General features: G+C 38.4%; 3 protein-coding genes across 4 annotated transcripts; 2 read left to right on the forward strand and 1 right to left on the reverse strand.

Moving 5' to 3' along the window:
- Window positions 1–7,427: 7,427 nt before the first annotated feature.
- LOC111881086 (uncharacterized) lies at window positions 7,428–8,982 on the forward strand. Of its 2 annotated transcripts, XM_042901727.2 has the most exons (2): window positions 7,431–7,582; window positions 7,841–8,982. In XM_042901727.2, the coding sequence occupies exon 2, from the start codon at window positions 7,913–7,915 to the stop codon at window positions 8,831–8,833; it is 921 nt and encodes a 306-aa protein (XP_042757661.1). In that variant the 5' UTR covers window positions 7,431–7,582; window positions 7,841–7,912; the 3' UTR covers window positions 8,834–8,982. The 2 variants fall into 2 exon arrangements, with proteins under 2 accessions (XP_023733245.1, XP_042757661.1); XM_023877477.3 differs by having other exon boundaries at window positions 7,428–8,982.
- A 2,791-nt stretch (window positions 8,983–11,773) lies between these two features.
- On the forward strand, window positions 11,774–13,790 carry LOC111881101 (ADP,ATP carrier protein 1, mitochondrial). The gene is made up of 3 exons (XM_023877497.3): window positions 11,774–11,904; window positions 12,311–13,162; window positions 13,276–13,790. Exons 2-3 carry the CDS (start codon window positions 12,332–12,334, stop codon window positions 13,570–13,572), a joined length of 1,128 nt encoding a protein of 375 aa, XP_023733265.1. The 5' UTR covers window positions 11,774–11,904; window positions 12,311–12,331; the 3' UTR covers window positions 13,573–13,790.
- Window positions 13,791–14,187: 397 nt separating this feature from the next.
- LOC111881112 (protein ALP1-like) lies at window positions 14,188–15,504 on the reverse strand. Its single transcript, XM_023877511.2, has one exon. The coding sequence runs from the start codon at window positions 15,502–15,504 to the stop codon at window positions 14,188–14,190; it is 1,317 nt and encodes a 438-aa protein (XP_023733279.2).
- Window positions 15,505–16,508: the final 1,004 nt, after the last annotated feature.

The raw sequence follows: 16,508 nt of genomic DNA on the forward strand, positions 1-16,508 counted from the left end.
TACATTTTTAGTGAATTCTTTGCCCGCTTTGGTATTATTTTACTTGGTGGCGAGTCGGTCGTTTGTATCTCAGACCTTCTCTAGAGGGTTCAGTGTGCTAATAAATGATCTTGAGTGTCTGTTGCGAGTTTCGATCGCTAACGAGCATGGGGTTTCTGCTTCTTCGGTCTACCGGGGATGCGAGTTGGAGATTTTTGGGGTGTCCTTCCCGATAGATTTGATTCCTATCCCCATGGGGGATGTATGCGTGATTGTATGGATGGATTGGCTTAGCCGTTTTGGTGCCATGATTGACTGTGAGGGACAGCGGGTGGTGGTTCGAACCCCAAGTGGGGGAGAACTGGTAGTATATATGAGGGCACCAGGTTGGGATCAGGGTTTTGTTCGGCAGCCAAGGCTCGACAGTATATTCAGCACGGGTGTGTCGGTTATTTGGCGTATGTGGTAGATACACGGGTTAGAGAGCAGCTCTCAGTTTCCGAGGTCCCGATGGTGAGGGAATTTGCTGATGTGTTTCCAGAGGAGTTACCCGGAGTGCCTCCGGAGAGGCAGGTTTAGTTCAGGATTTATCTAGTGCCAGGTGCGGCCCCTATCGCTAAGGCGTCATACCGTTTGGCACCGCCTGAGATGCAAGAGCTATCATTTCAGTTGCAGGAGCTGTTGGGTAAGCAGTTTATTCGTCCGAGTAGTTCCCCATGGGGAGCACCGATCCTTTTCGTCAGGAAGAAGGACGGTTCGTACAGGATGTGCATTGACGATAGGGAGCTGAACAAGTTAACGGTGGAGAACCGTTATCCACTCCCGAGGATAGACAATCTGTTCGATCAGCTGCAGGGTGCATCTTGGTTTTCCAAAAGATTGATTTGAGATCAGGATATCACCAGGTCAGGGTGAGGGAGGAAGACGTGGAGAAGACCGCATTTCAGACTCGTTATGGTCATTACGAGTTCATGGTGATGCCTTTTGGGCTCACCAACGCGCCGACAGTGTTCATGGATTTGATGAACCGGGTCTGCAGACCGATGCTCGATCGCTCGGTCATTGTGTTCATAGATGATATCTTGGTGTATTCCATTACCCGAGAGCAACATGAGGAGCATCTCAGGGAGCTGCTGGAGGTTCTGAGATGAGAACGGCTATATGCCAAGTTCTCGAAATGCGAGTTTTGGTTACGAGAGGTCCAGTGCCTCAGACATCTCGTTAACCTAGAGGGGATTTTGGTCGATCTGGCCAAGGTGGAGGCGGTTATGCAGTGGGAGACTCCAAAAACTCCCTCAGACATCAGGAGTTTCTTGGGTTTAGTAGGGTATTATCGGAGATTCATTCGTGATTTCTCAAAGATTTCTGTACCCCTCACTCGTCTAACGAGGAAGGGGTGGATTTTCGGTGGGCCCCTGAGCAACAGAGGGCATTTGAGACCCTACGACGATGTTTATGCGAGGCGCCGGTGTTGACACTCCCTGAGGGAGTTGAGAATTTTGTGGTATTTTGTGATGCATCTATCACAGGGTTGGGGGCAGTCCTCATGCAGAAAGGACGAGTGATAGCTTATGCATCGAGGCAGTTGAAGCCGCATGAGGTGAGATACCCCACACATGATCTTGAGTTGAGAGCGGTGGTCTTCGCTCTCAAGATTTGGAGGCACTATCTGTACTGGGTCCGTTGTACTATATACACGGATCACAAGAGTTTGAGACACATCATGGATCAGCCGAACCTGAACATGAGGCAACGCAGGTGGCAATATGTGGTCAAGGACTATGATTGTGAGATCCTTTACCATCCGGGTAAAGAGAACGTGGTTGCGGATGCTCTGAGCCGCAAGTCAACTGGGTCCTCGACCCCAGCCAGGTGTATGAGGATATCAGTGGATTCCCTGCTGGTGGGTTTGGTCAGGGATGCTCAGATTGAGGGCATGAGACCGGAGAACTGGAAGTTGGAGAGGATTAAGGGCGAAAGCGCCCGGTTTGTTCAGGATGACCGTGGGTTGTTGACCCGTTACGGTCGGGTTTGGGTTCCGATGACCAGAGGGGTCCGACAGACAGTGATAGAAGAGGCTCATAAGTTTCGTTTTTCTGTTCGCCCAGGAGCCACCAAGATGTACCGTGATCTGAGTTCGAGTTATTGGTGGCCTGTTATGAAGCAAGATATCGCTTGGTTTGTCGAGAGGTTCTTGACCTGTAAGATGGTGAAGGCCGAGCACCAGAGGCCGCATGGTAAGTTGCAGCCTTTAGAGATTCCCATGTGGAATTGGGAATAGATCGCAATGGATTTCATCACGAAGTTGCCGAAGACGGCAAAGGGGTTCGATGCTATATGGGTCATCGTGGATCGATTGACCAAGAGTGCTCATTTTCTAGCCATACGGGAAAGTTCATCGGCAGAGAGGTTGGCCGACCTGTACGTCAGAGAGATTGTCTCTCGCCATGGGGTTCCAGTTTCTATCGTTTCCGACCAAGATGTCAAGTTTACTTCTCGCTTTTGGCAGAAGTTCCATGAGGAACTTGGTACAAGGCTGCATTTCAGTACGACGTTCCATCCGCAGACTGATAGGCAGAGTGAGCGGACCATCCAGACCCTCGAGGATATGTTGAGGGCATGCGTCATCGATTTCGGTGGGAGTTAGGATTCCCACCTGCTGCTTGTGGAGTTCGCCTACAACAACAACTATCATTCCAGTATTGGCGCCCCGCCCTTCGAGCTGTTATATAGGCGGAAGTGTAGGACCCCAGTCTGTTGGGGCGAGGTTGGGCACAGGGTGATGGGTCGGACAGAGGTAGTTCTGCAAACTACCGAGATGATACATCAGATTAGACAGCGACTGCAGATCGCTCAGAGCCGACAGAAAAGTTATACAAACCGGTGCCGATCTAAGCTGGAATTTCAGGTGAGTGACATGGTTCTCCTGAAGGTCTCACCCTGGAAGGGAGTGATCCATTTCAGGAAGAGGGGAAAATTGGGTCCCCGTTACATTGGACCATTCCTAATTGTTGCCAGGGTTGGCAGGGTAGCTTATAGGCCAGAGCTTCCGGAGGAGCTCAGCCGAATCCACAACACGTTTCATGTTTCGCAATTGCGAAAATGTGCTATGGACCAGGAGGAAATGGTATCGTTGGATGACATTCAGGTCGATGAGCGCTTGAATTATATGGAAAGGCCTGTGGCGATTTTGGAAAGAAAGAAGAAGATTCTGCAGAACAAGGAAATACCTTTGGTAAAGATACAATGGGAACATCGGAAGGGATCCGAGTGGACATGGGAGCCGGAGGCGAAGATGCGTGAGCATTACCCGACATTGTTTATTCTAACAGACTTCGAAGGCGTAGTCTAATTCAAGTGGGGGAGAGTTGTAACACCCCGATTCTCAGGTATTGTTTAACATGAGTTATTGGGTTAGGCCCTAGTCGACGAGTGGGTTGACCTACTCGTCGAGTAGCAGCGAGAAGGATCACGGGTTAAGTGACCTACTCGGCGAGTCCATATTAGGACTCGACGAGTAGGAGCTGGCAAATGAAACCCTAAATACAGGGGTTGTGCACCCTATTTAAGGGAACACAAACCTCCTTCAGCCTCTTTGCAGTCTCTTAGCAAACCCTAATACGTGTGTGTGTGTGTCCATTGTGTGTTTGAAGCCTTGGAAGAGGATTTTGGTGAAAAGAACTTGGGAAGCAAGTGGTTTGAAGCAAGGAGCTAGGGGGAAATCCGGATCTACTTCAGTTGTCATCTATTGTGAAGGTATCAAGTTGTTATTCCGCTCTCTATTTTGTTCTAGGCCCCCTTGGTTGGAAATTAGGGTTCTTGGTTGGATTATAAGTCACATTCTGGAGAATGAGCAAGATCTTAAGTTGTAACTTCAGATCTGAACTCTCGGTGGATTGTAGGACCATAAAGCTCTTAGCCTTGGCAAGTTTGAGCCCCTCCCTAAGTGTGAAACCCCATTTCAAGCATAGTTTAAGCTTTTTGAGTCAATGGGGCCTTGCATGCACGTAAAGTTTGCAACTTTTCATGATAAGCAGGCCTAAGGAAGTTGGATCTGCAATTTGGGGCCTTGCCATGGCTTAAAGACGTCTGCATGATAAGATGACTGAAGGATCTCAGCGAGTCGCAAAGCCGACTCGACGAGTCCTATGAAGACGTGTAGTAAATTCGACGAGTTGGACGAACAACTCGGCGAGTCCGATGAATATTGCTATAAGACTCGACGAGTTGAAGAACAACTCGGCGAGTCGGATGAGTTTTAATCAAGAATATGTTCGCGTGTATATCTTTCGAGTTACAAGGAGGGAACTCGACAGGTGGCCTTAAGATTTGATCGGGATTCGAAGAAACTCGATGAGTCACCTCGATGACTCGGCAAGTTGGAATGTGCTTCAAGGGACTCGACGAGTAACTGGGTGTACTCGGCGAGTTGAGGTCAACATGGACTGTTGACCTTGACCGAGGACTTTGACCTTGATCAGGGGTTGACTATTGGGTTATGGAGTACCTTATAAGGTTAAGGACTTATGAGTATATTGAACTATGATTATAGGTGGTGGAGCCTGTGTCGAGTGATCCGAGAGTTGGATTTTACCTTCTGAGTCGATAGCTGCAAGGTGAGTTATCCTCACTATATCGATAGGGTCTACGACACCAAGGCCGGCCCTTTAGTTGTTATAGTTATGGTATGCTACACGTGATTATGATCTTCTTGATTGGAATCAGGATAGACAATATGTTATGCTTTTATGATTCGTAGGGATTGATATGTTAGTGACCTGCTAGGTCAGTGTTCTAGAGAATTCCATGATTGACGATCAGTAAGATAAATATGCTTGATGTTTGTATATGCCCGTATAGGATAGTTATGCGCACATGGTTATTTTCTTGTTGGTTGGGTTGAGGCGGTCCTGCTTCGTGCTGAAGGCTAACATACCCTATGAGCGGTCCGGGGAGACTGTTGGCCCACGTAGCGTACCAGTTATGTCGAAGGCTCGGGATGGATCTAGATAGACTGTAGGCCCAGTAGGGCGGACCAGTCAGGCCGATGGCCCAGTATGCATGTTGATTGATTGATTGTTATTGATATGGTTTCTGTTAGTATGGTATTGGTATTTTGGGGGTAGCTCACTAAGCCCGCGAGCTTACAGTTTTCAGTTTATTGTTTCAGGTACTTCAGGAGATAATGAAAATGCGAAGGCGTGATCGTACCGCTCCTCATCCTTATGTTATGATTTTTTGGGACACTCTGATGGAAAATGATTTGAAAACATTTTGTAAACAATGCAATTTGGTTTTTATTTATGATTGAAAAAGTTTAAATTTGGCGTAAAATTTATGGATGTTACATTCACAATTCTTTAAACTGCTTGGGGTTGTAAATGAAGTATTGGATATGATGGATAAAGCATCAAGTGAGAAGAGGGTTACATATGTTGGAGATTACAATTAGGGGTTGATAAGAATTTAAAAGACCCAAACAAGTAGGAAACAAAAGAATGTTAGTCTTTTGAATGTCTGGTTTGCAAAAAAATAGTTTTTATTTTATTTGGTTTGAATTAAGTTTATGTATGTCGTTTGTTTTAGCTTATGTCAGTCTTTAGTTGATGGAACCTTTTACTATTTTGAAGTTATGATATTAACAAAAAATGATGGTTTATGGAAGTTATGGCTGAAATAAAAATTAAAGTTTTTGGGTTGTGACTTTTCTTTTTAACTCTTATAGCACTAAGAAATGATTTTTTTGGTAGTTCTAACAGATAACCGTGGAATGTGATTTTTTTTTATATTGCAGATTTGTTAGGGATGTGAGTGAGTAATAATTGAAATTAGTGGTTCCCAGGATTTACCATTTGCACGGACAGTCTCTAATAATAGTTTGTAATCTGTAAGAATATTGCGTATTATCATGGTATTAAGTATTTTAGAATTGTTTGTAATATTATGCTATTAAGAAACACATGAATGTAAAAATGTTGTTAGCCGTAATAGATTCTTAAAGAAATTTAGTTTGGTATTACTTGTAACTGATGGCTCCCAAGTGTGTTACTTTTACATGTAATAATCGTATATATACTGAAAGAATTAGTTATAACACATTGTTTTAAAAATGATTATGTATTGAATAATAAGCGAGAACATGTGAAGGCTAAATAGAAAAATAAACAATAAAGTACTTAGATATTTATAACAAGGTAAATAACACATAATCTTTTTTGAAAAAGGAATTAATTGAAAAACATAAAGTCATTTAAATGATTTGTTGCATGAAAAGGAAAAAAATAAGACTACAGTACTTTAGCTTTCATGGGACAATTTCTCTTATCATGATTAACCTCATGTTTGCTTGAGTTACACATTCTCTTTGGCTTCTGAAATTGATTTTTCAACATATATTTTTTTACTTTTAAGTCTTTTTCCGCGTACCATAACCTTTGTTGCTGACGAGAGAAAGATTCTCAATTTCACGTTCCTTTGGAAGAGTAACACTTATAATCTGTTCAAAATGATTCCTATAAACCAAATAATTAGAAAAAGATGAAAGGCAGAACTTCATTTTCAACTTATTCAACTCCTCTAAGTACTCATGCAACTTCACTAGATCACGAATGTAATAGAATGTTTCTGTTCAAACTGAAACTACTACAAAATAGATTCAATTTTGTTCAATTGAACACAACTATTTAAGCTAATTATGAAAAATATTGTAGAATGTATAAACATTCAAAATTGTTTTCAAAATTCTCTAAGAATATATGATTCTATAAGAATAATTTTCCTATTCACAAATCATAAAAAAAAGTCTTTTATTAATATGCTTTTAACGTAACTGTATGTTTCTTATCTTTAATAAAGTTATAACCCACGATGATTTATGAATGATAAAATAGACCATTCTTTAAGAATTTCATATGACGATGGCACAATCCAATAATCAGGAAAAAAAGACTCGTTAAAATTCACATAATTTAAAAAAATATAAACAAAAAAAGGAGAAAATCATACATTTGTTCCAAACAGAAATCAAAAAGATCCTAACTTATTCAGGTGTTGATTTCATCATCTATGAGACTCATTCTCACAGAAAATTCAAAATTGGTGAGTATGATAGCTTCAAACAAACTACAAGAAAACCTAATTAATACATGAGGCATGATATAAAGATGTCGATCTAAAACCTAATTAAACAAAACTGATACCTAATTAAACATTAAACAATGGAAAATATATTATTATTTGAAACGTTTGGATTGATTCCATATATATAGCTACTTTTTATTTAGGTAATAAAAAAGAAATTATCAATCATACCTTTTTGAGATCAATGGTTAAAGTTTGATTACACAATCACGTAATAATAATAATTAGGATTCATGTATCAAGCTAACTCTAAATTCTAAATGACATAAAACTATTAATCGCCAAACTAAAAGCATTTTTTGAAAATATCCCTTGCATCAAGTCACCGACCCATTGAGTCATTGGATGCCTACAATGTTTCCTTCTAACTCGACACAAAGCAAAGCCCCTTTTCACTACAAAATCTCTCTGCAGAAATCCTCATGAACACAAGTCAGGCAACATTTTCAAAATGCTTATCTGAGTAAGTTTATCTACTTCGATCTTGATCTTATGGGGGTGGGTGGTTTAAGGCTAACCATTACCGATCTATCTTTTAGGGTTTTCTTGAATTCGTTTAGTTAATTCAATTGAAAGTTATTGTATTTCCGATTAGAGCTTGTTGATTTCAATAGAATGGATGAGGGAACTATGATCTGGGTTTCTTAAATTCTTCCTTTTTTTTTTTTTCTGAATCTAACGAATCGAATCGATGGCAAACAATCTTTTTATGGAAACCAAGATTCTAAACCCTAATACGTCCTATCTAAGTTTTGGGAAACCAAAATCTGATGGTAGCTTGAACGATCACAACATGAGCGATGAAGATGAACCAAGTTTCATGGAAGACGGAAGTGGGGCGAAAGGTAGAAAGGGCAGTTCATCGCAATGGCAGCGAATGAAATGGTCAGATAGCAGAGTCAGACTTTTGATCCAGATCGTGGCTTCTGTTGGAGACGACGATGGCGCCATTGACGGTGGTTCAACTCGGAAATCCTCCGGATGCTTACAGAAAAAAGGAAAATGGAAATCTGTTTCAAAGATCATGGTTTCAAAAGGATGCCAAGTTTCACCACAACAATGCGAGGACAAATTCAACGATTTAAACAAAAGGTACAAGCGATTAAACGATATTCTTGGGAGAGGAACTTCATGTAGAGTTGTTGAAAACCCATCTTTAATGGATTCAATCCCACGTTTATCTCCAAAAATGAAAGAAGATGTGAAAAAGATCTTGAGTTCAAAGCATCTTTTTTACCCAGAAATGTGTGCTTACCATAATGGTCAAAAGATCCCGAATTGCACAGAACTTGAGTCATCACCCATTGTGGGGCAATCTTCAAAGGATGATGATTCAGATCATGAGGATGAGGATGAGAGTGAAGATGATGATGAAAGTGAAGATGATGGAGAAAGAGAAAAAGGTAGCACTCATAATGTAAATGTATTTTTTGATGAGATGAATGAGTTTTTTGAAGATGTTAACAATTCCAAAGTGCAAAAGAAAGAATGGGTTATGAAGCGAATGGTGTTGTTGCATGAACAAAGAATTGGGATTGAAAGTGAAGCATTTGAGATGGAGAAAAGGCGGTTTAAATGGCAGAGATTTTGTGATAGGAAAGATCGTGAGTTGGAAGTTTCAAGATTGGAGAATGAGAGATTGATGTTGGAGAATGAGCGAATGACGTTGCAATTAAAGCGTAAGGATCATGTTATGGATTCAGTTAGCAGCTAGCTTTTCAGTTACTCTGTCAAACCTTAGTGTATTTTGAAAATAACTTTGAATAGATTCTAAGATATGAAATGGTGAAAAGTTATATTTTGTTTTTGTAATCTTGTTTGAAAGGGGGTTTTGAGTTATGAAAGTATTTGTGAATTGTGATATTGGTTAGGGACATTGGTCCATAGTTTGTTTCAGGGTCATATGCTTGTAAAATAACGATGATAGGTTGTGTTTTCTACACTACTAAAGCTATTTTTCGATGACGAATATGGGAAGGGCGTTAATGTCTTTTACACAAACGAGAAGAGTGAGTCTTGCATGGTTTTTATAAACTTTTTGTCGGATTAACATTAATAACAATTTTATCCGCGCAGCCTCATTTAATTACATATATAAATTTTCGGATCCTTACGGAAAAGTTTGATTTCTTCTTATTGCTTCTAGACCTTGGACCATTGATTTGTATATCGGAGGTTTTTTTGATCAAGAAAAAATTGATCATTGAAAATAAATATAAAATTTTGTAAACATCTTCTACTTTGATCAAAATGACTATTTTGTTTCGACTCTTAAAATCGTACTAATTACTTTAAATAAATAAATATAGGGTCAAATTTGAAGACCTTGTTATTTTTTACAAGGTTTGGATGTGACATGAATTTGTTGGAAATGTTTGTTGGAGACTTTTCACGTAACATCATGGATATATAACTTTCTTGAATAATCTTGTTATGATTTGCTCAACCTTTCTAGATTACCATACCCATTCAACAAGTGCTAGACTATGGATTTGACTTAAACTCTTTATGTTGGTCTAAGTCTACATAATATACCCTCCCATTCCCAAGTTGTATACGTTCTGTAGGTTTTTTCATCAATCATGGAATATTAATATAGCATGGTAAATTTAATTTGAGAATCAAGTAACGCAGGGACAATTATAAAAAGGATTTAAGTCATTTTTAATCATTATTTTTCTGAGTTTTATCTTAGCTATTATATTTTGTTTAAGTTATGATTGGTTGCTAAACTTATTTACTTTTTTCATTCTAATCATTATAAACGGTGATAGCCAGTTTATAATATAGAATAACTTCGTCAATGTTATAATTAGTCATTAACTTTTTCTCATTGTTTTATTTTAGTCATTATATATATATATATATATATATATATATATATATATATATATATATATATATATATATATATATATATATATATATATATATATATATAATTTTTAAAATTTCATTTTAATCACCCTGGTTTATTATTAACATTTATATATAAAAAAAAAAGTTTAGGTCATTTTTGGTCAATTAACTTTTGGTTCTCTGCTCATTTGGTCACTTAATTCTTTTTAAGTTTTAAAAAATCATCAAACTTTTGACTTTGTGCTCTTTTGGTCACTTAACTTTTGGTTATGTCACATTTAATCACCTAATTTTTAAAATTGTGCTCATTTAGTCACTAAATTTTTAAATTTTTTCAAAAGTTTAGTGACTAAATTAACATAATTTTAAAAGTTAGGTGACTAAATTAACACAAATCTAAAAGTTAAGTGACCAAACCAGAAGTTAAGTGACTAAATGAGCACAAAATCAAAAGTTTGATGACCTTTTAAAACTTAAAAAGAATTAAGTGACCAAATGAGCACAAAATCAAAAGTTAAGTGACTAAAAATGACCTACACAAAAAAAATCACAAATGGTCCTTAACCTTTTCAGTTGTCCCTAAAATAGTTCTTATGAAACCTTTTTTACATGGATCGTACAGATGAAACGTTGCACACAAATAGTCTTTATAACTGATATGTGTTTGTGAAATAACGAAAATACATTTTGTTTTCATTTTCTTGAAATTCCGGACTTGTTCTTTGGATTTCAGAATTTTTTCTGAAATTTTAGTGTCTTATAATATTGTTTTTTTTTTAATATATCACATTAAAAAAGAACATTTTTTAAAAAAATTTAACAGAAATATATGTTTCTAGCTTATTGTAATTTTAGTTTATTGTAAATTTTAGTGTCTTATAATTTTTGAATTATTGTTAATTTTATTGTGATCTTTCAATGCATCTTTAATTTGGGACAACATTCAACGGTTACGATTGTTAATGAAATCAAATCATCCTAATAATTACTACCCATGATATTAGCACTTCCCTAGTTTAAAAGATTTATTGTAGCTTTAACTCTTGATTTGTAATTAGTATTTATACCACAGTGATTGTAATGAAAACCCAAGTCTAATTTCCCATCGTTTATATTCATCACCCTCAAGTTATCACTCCAAGATTGTAAAATGAAGAACACGACTTCTGTTCTTGCTATTGTTGTTGCAACAATGCTTCTTTTGGGTGATGTTTATGCTCAAGTTTGTACTCCCAATCAAGAGATAAAGGATTGTTATCCAGCTTTAATTTCAAAAGGATCACCATCTTCACTTTGTTGTCAAGAATTAGGTCACCATAGAAATTGTTTATGCCAATACATAGACGTTAATCACCCAACATTGCCACCAAATCACCAATTTCTTCGCAAAATTAGTGAAAAGTGTGGTATTCCTTTCCCTGAAATTTGTCCTGCATTGTAATTTGGTTGTGTTATTATTACATTAAGACACGTACCTTGATGAATAAAAGTATCTTTTATTTGGTTTTGCTATTTTGTATTTCCTTTTGGTTGTTTTTGTGTTTGTGATCATGTCTATCTTTTATATTCTTGAAATGTGAACTTCAAACATTTATACATTAGCTTAATATATTTATATAATTATTTTTTTAGACTAATGTCATAAAATAATGTAAGAAAAGTAGAGACGGCGTATCCAAAATACATAGAATTTTGTTTGTAGGCCCCACTTTCTATGGCTGCCTGCATCCAATCTTGAATCTCTTTTTTCCTCACATCAAATCTCCACCGTCCATTCTTTACGCCCACACCAGAATCTCACACATCAAACCGCACTATATAACCGTCCTTCCTGCGTTTTGCCGCTTCAAATTTCTTTCGTCTCATTCATATTCAACCGTCAACGCCACATCTCCTCCTTCGTCTCCGCCGCCGTCGAACTCCGAGGTACTCTCCGATCTGTAAACTTATCAACATGTTTCAATAATAGTCACCGTAATTAAAACGCCTTCGTTTCATCTCCGGAATGTTTGATGTTTAAATTTCACTAAATTTCGGCTAATTTTTCCTGGTTTTACCGTGGATTTGTTATCGGAGTTCGTATCCACGTTGTAATCATGTCGATTTTCACGACTCGCAGTTGAAGATCCTACTGCATTGTTTGTTTTAACTTCTATTGAATACATTCAATTTTCGCTTACATACTCTGTCTCCGATTTATCATTTTGCAATTGTTATTCGTTTGTGTGCGATTGGGATCGTTACTCGTTAGAGTTTAATATAGATGTCTCGTTTTTCCCCAATATGTTGTTGTTTAAACGGATTTGGTGTTCTTGGTATGCTTAATCTGTAGGAATTCTCTATTGTGAGCACAATGACCGATCAGAATCGACATACAGCCGTTATTAGTAAAGTAGCTAGCCGATTACACCTCTCCCAAGATGTTCGAACTCATTATAGTGCTTTTCAAAACCCTGCTGCAACTCAGAGACAAATCACATATGGAAATTGCCCAACTCCAGGGTTGCAGTCATTGGTAGCTGCAAATCCTTCTCCAGTTTTTGTTCAAGCTCCATCTGAAAAAGGTATGGCCGGATTCGCGATCGATTTTCTCATGGGTGGAGTTTCAGCAGCCGTTTCCAAATCAGCAGCTGCTCCAATTGAGCGTGTGAAGCTTTTAGTCCAAAACCAAGATGAAATGATCAAATCCGGTCGTCTCTCCGAACCCTACAAAGGCATCGGAGATTGTTTCTCAAGAACAATCAAGGACGAAGGAGTCATGTCGTTATGGAGAGGAAACACTGTTAATGTCATCCGTTACTTCCCAACTCAAGCTCTTAACTTTGCATTCAAGGACCATTTCAAGAGGATGTTCAACTTCAAGAAAGACCGTGACGGATACTGGAAATGGTTCGCCGGAAACCTCGCCTCCGGTGGCGCCGCCGGTGCGTCGTCTCAGATCTTCGTTTACTCTTTGGATTATGCCAGAACTCGTTTAGCAAATGATGCTAAAGCTGCGAAGAAAGGAGGAGAGAGACAATTCAATGGGTTAATTGATGTGTATAGGAAAACCATTGCAACCGATGGAATTGCAGGGTTATATCGTGGATTCAACATTTCAATTGTTGGAATCATCGTGTATCGTGGTTTGTATTTTGGAATGTACGACTCATTGAAGCCCGTTCTTCTCACCGGATCTTTGCAGGTTAGTGGTTTTTCTTCTTTTTCAAAAACATCTCTCTACTTATGTCCAAATTGCATATTTTGAATGTGTGATTGAGACTGATAAAAATTTGATTTGATTTTTATAAAATTCAGGATAGTTTTTTTGCAAGCTTTGGGCTTGGTTGGGTGATCACAATCGGTGCTGGTCTTGCATCGTACCCAATTGACACTGTTCGCAGAAGAATGATGATGACATCGGGTGAAGCAGTTAAATACAAGAGCTCTTTGGATGCATTTTCTCAAATTATAAAGAAAGAGGGTTCAAAATCATTGTTCAAGGGCGCAGGTGCAAATATCCTGCGAGCTGTTGCTGGTGCTGGTGTTCTTGCTGGTTATGATAAGCTTCAGGTTATTGTTTTCGGTAAGAAGTATGGTTCAGGAGGGGCCTGATTCAAGATTAGTGTTATGTTATTGTTGGATAGTGATGAAAATTTTTAGTGGGTTTTGAATAAAAAAATTTGGGTTTTGGATGGGAATTTTAGTAGTTCCTGAAATATTTTTTTTAAGAGGTTATTTTAGTATGGTTTTGTTGTATACCATTGATCATTGTTCAATTTTGTTTCTGTTTGTATAAAATGTTTGAATGATTTATGTTGTTGGAAACGAAATTTATGTGGAGCAAGGGAGGGTAACGATTGTCACAAGTCTAAGGCTGGAGGGAGTGGTGCCACCAAAACCGCACTCCCTCCCTCGCCACGTAAGCGCCACATCACATTTTACCACTTAAGTGTGGTTTCTTGCCACACCAAGGGTGTGGTGCCACACTTTGCATTTCTTTTATTTTTTTGTTTTTTTTTTTAAATATTTTAATTTAATAAAACTTCTTTTTTTTTTAACTAATTTAATTTAATATACCTTCTATTTTAATTAAAAAAAACATAATTCTTCATTACTTGAAAATAAAAAAAAAAACAGTACATTGCGTTACTAAAAAAAAAAACCACACACATAACATTTAAATAACCCTATAAACTTAAAAAACATAAATAAAATAACTAAAGGAAACTACATAAAGTCGTTCTCCGAGAACTCGTCTTCGGGGTCATCCGGTGGATCCAAATTAAGGTTAATGTTTTGAACCCCGTAAATGTGTTCCACCACGTCATTGCGAAGATTATGAAATGTTTCATTGCAACGTATCTCTGCTCTTCTGTTTATATACTCTTCGCCACCAATTTCTATTGGCTGTGTCTCTGGTATTATTTCTTCCTCGTCAAACGCACATATCGCTCTTCCTTCGTCTTCAATAATCATGTTATGCAATATAATACACGTATACATGATTTCTTGAAGTTTTTCCTCGCCCAAATAAGCTGCTGGTTTTTTCAGTATGAACCATCGTTTCTTCAGAGCTCCAAAAGCACGCTCAACATCCTTCCTAGCTCTTTCTTGAGCTCTCTTGAATTTCTTTCGTCTAGAACCATGTGGAGCTGAAAACGACTTAACAAACACAGCATACTCATGATAGATTCCATCGACCAGATAATAACCATACTTATATGGCGTTCCATGCACTTGAAAAGAAGAATCTGGTGCGGATCCATCGTATATGTTGTTAAATATTGGTGAACGGTTAAGAACGTTGATGTCGTTAATCGAACCAGGAGAACCAAAAAAAGCATGCCAAATCCACATATCTTGTGATGCAACTGCTTCAAGTACCACCGTTGGGTGACCATGATCACCTCGTGTAAATTGCCCATGATATGCTGTAGGGCAATTTTCCCATGCCCAATGGAGACAATCTAAGCTTCCTAGCATTCCAGGAAACCCATGCACACTAGCATGATGAGCTTGCAATTGCAAGATGTCATTACATGTAGGCTTACGTAAATATTTTGGACCATAAAACTGAATGACAGTTTTGCAGAAAAAATGGAGACTGTCTCGTGCTGTCCTAGCAGACATCCTAAAACTTTCGTCTGACGCATCAGGCGGAATGCCATATGCTAACTGACGAAGTGCGGCCGTGCATTTTTGTAACGGAGTGAAACCGGGTGTACCTCTAGCATCGTAGCGTTGTTGGAAAAAACTGCACTCCCTCGTTACATCTTCAATTATACGTTCGAATAAACCTTTGAGCATTCTGAAGCGCCTACGAAAATAATACCCTTGGTAAGTGGCATTCTCTGCAAAATAGTCTTGCACCAAACGTTGGTTGGCTTCTTCACGATTTCTGTAAATGTATCTTCGTGTTCTCTGTTGAGAACTTGCAGCTGCGTTGTTACATACAACGTTGTATGTTTGTTCCGCCATTTGAACACACGCAATAGCGGTATCAAAAATAGTCTGAAATTCTTCAGAAGATGAAGAAGATGACATTTTTTGGAGAGTGGTGATTTAAAAAAAAAAAAAAATTTGAGAGAGAGAAGATTGTATTGTGAAAAAAATTGAGTTTGATATGTGTATATATATAGGAAGGAAAGAAAAAAAAAACAAAAAGAAAAAAAAAAAGGGGAAATTGCGTTCAACGGTCAAGAATATGACCAACCAATCAAATATCGCGGTCTTCAAGGGCCGCACTGCGGTCTCAATGGCAGGAAACCGCACCCTGGGGGCGGTGTTCCCTGCTGATGTGGCACCAAGGTGCGGTCTCCTATCGCACCACTCCGAGAAGTCTAAGAAAATAGTTAATGAGCCTCCGGCGGTCCGGCCCACATCACACACCAACTCAACAACCATTTCTAGATTTTGGTAGCAAGAGGGCATTAAAGAAATGAATGTTCAACATAATATGGGACAGTTTATAGTGCTGATCCGGGCACCTGAATAAGGCAAGTTAGTTTCTAACAAGATTCTATTTTGAAAGAGTCTATATAAAACAACTAACCTTAATGGATAACCAATTATTCCAATGAAAAATAACCCGTTTCATGGTTATATCAAGCTTTATCGATGCATGCTCTCAAAAATTGAATAGAAAAAAATATACCTTGCGTGTTGCCAACCCACACACATGAATCATCCCGATTCAAGAAACTTTTTTGCCATTGAATTAGTAAAAGACCCTCCATTTGCTTGGATTTGACATTTCTCCTCGACTAGTTCCTCCAATTCTAATTTCATGTAATTTTGGGGTTTAGATAGATATGTTGGAGGTGTGGGGTGCACACTCGATGTGATAAATGTGAACGCAAGAATACGGGGGTTTGGAGGCAGCGCCCCTGGATGCTGGGTTTTAAGGGGTAGAGCCTCGAAACCTAAACAGATTTTATGCATTTTCCCGCCAAAAATCACTTGAAGACATCTTGATGATGTAAGCGTTAGTTATCTCTAATAACTAATAGTTTTTGCGCCAAAACAGGAGGCAACCGCCATAACCACTT

The sequence above is a fragment of the Lactuca sativa genome, chromosome 1 (assembly GCF_002870075.4).
Source record: "Lactuca sativa cultivar Salinas chromosome 1, Lsat_Salinas_v11, whole genome shotgun sequence".
NCBI lineage: Eukaryota > Viridiplantae > Streptophyta > Magnoliopsida > Asterales > Asteraceae > Lactuca > Lactuca sativa.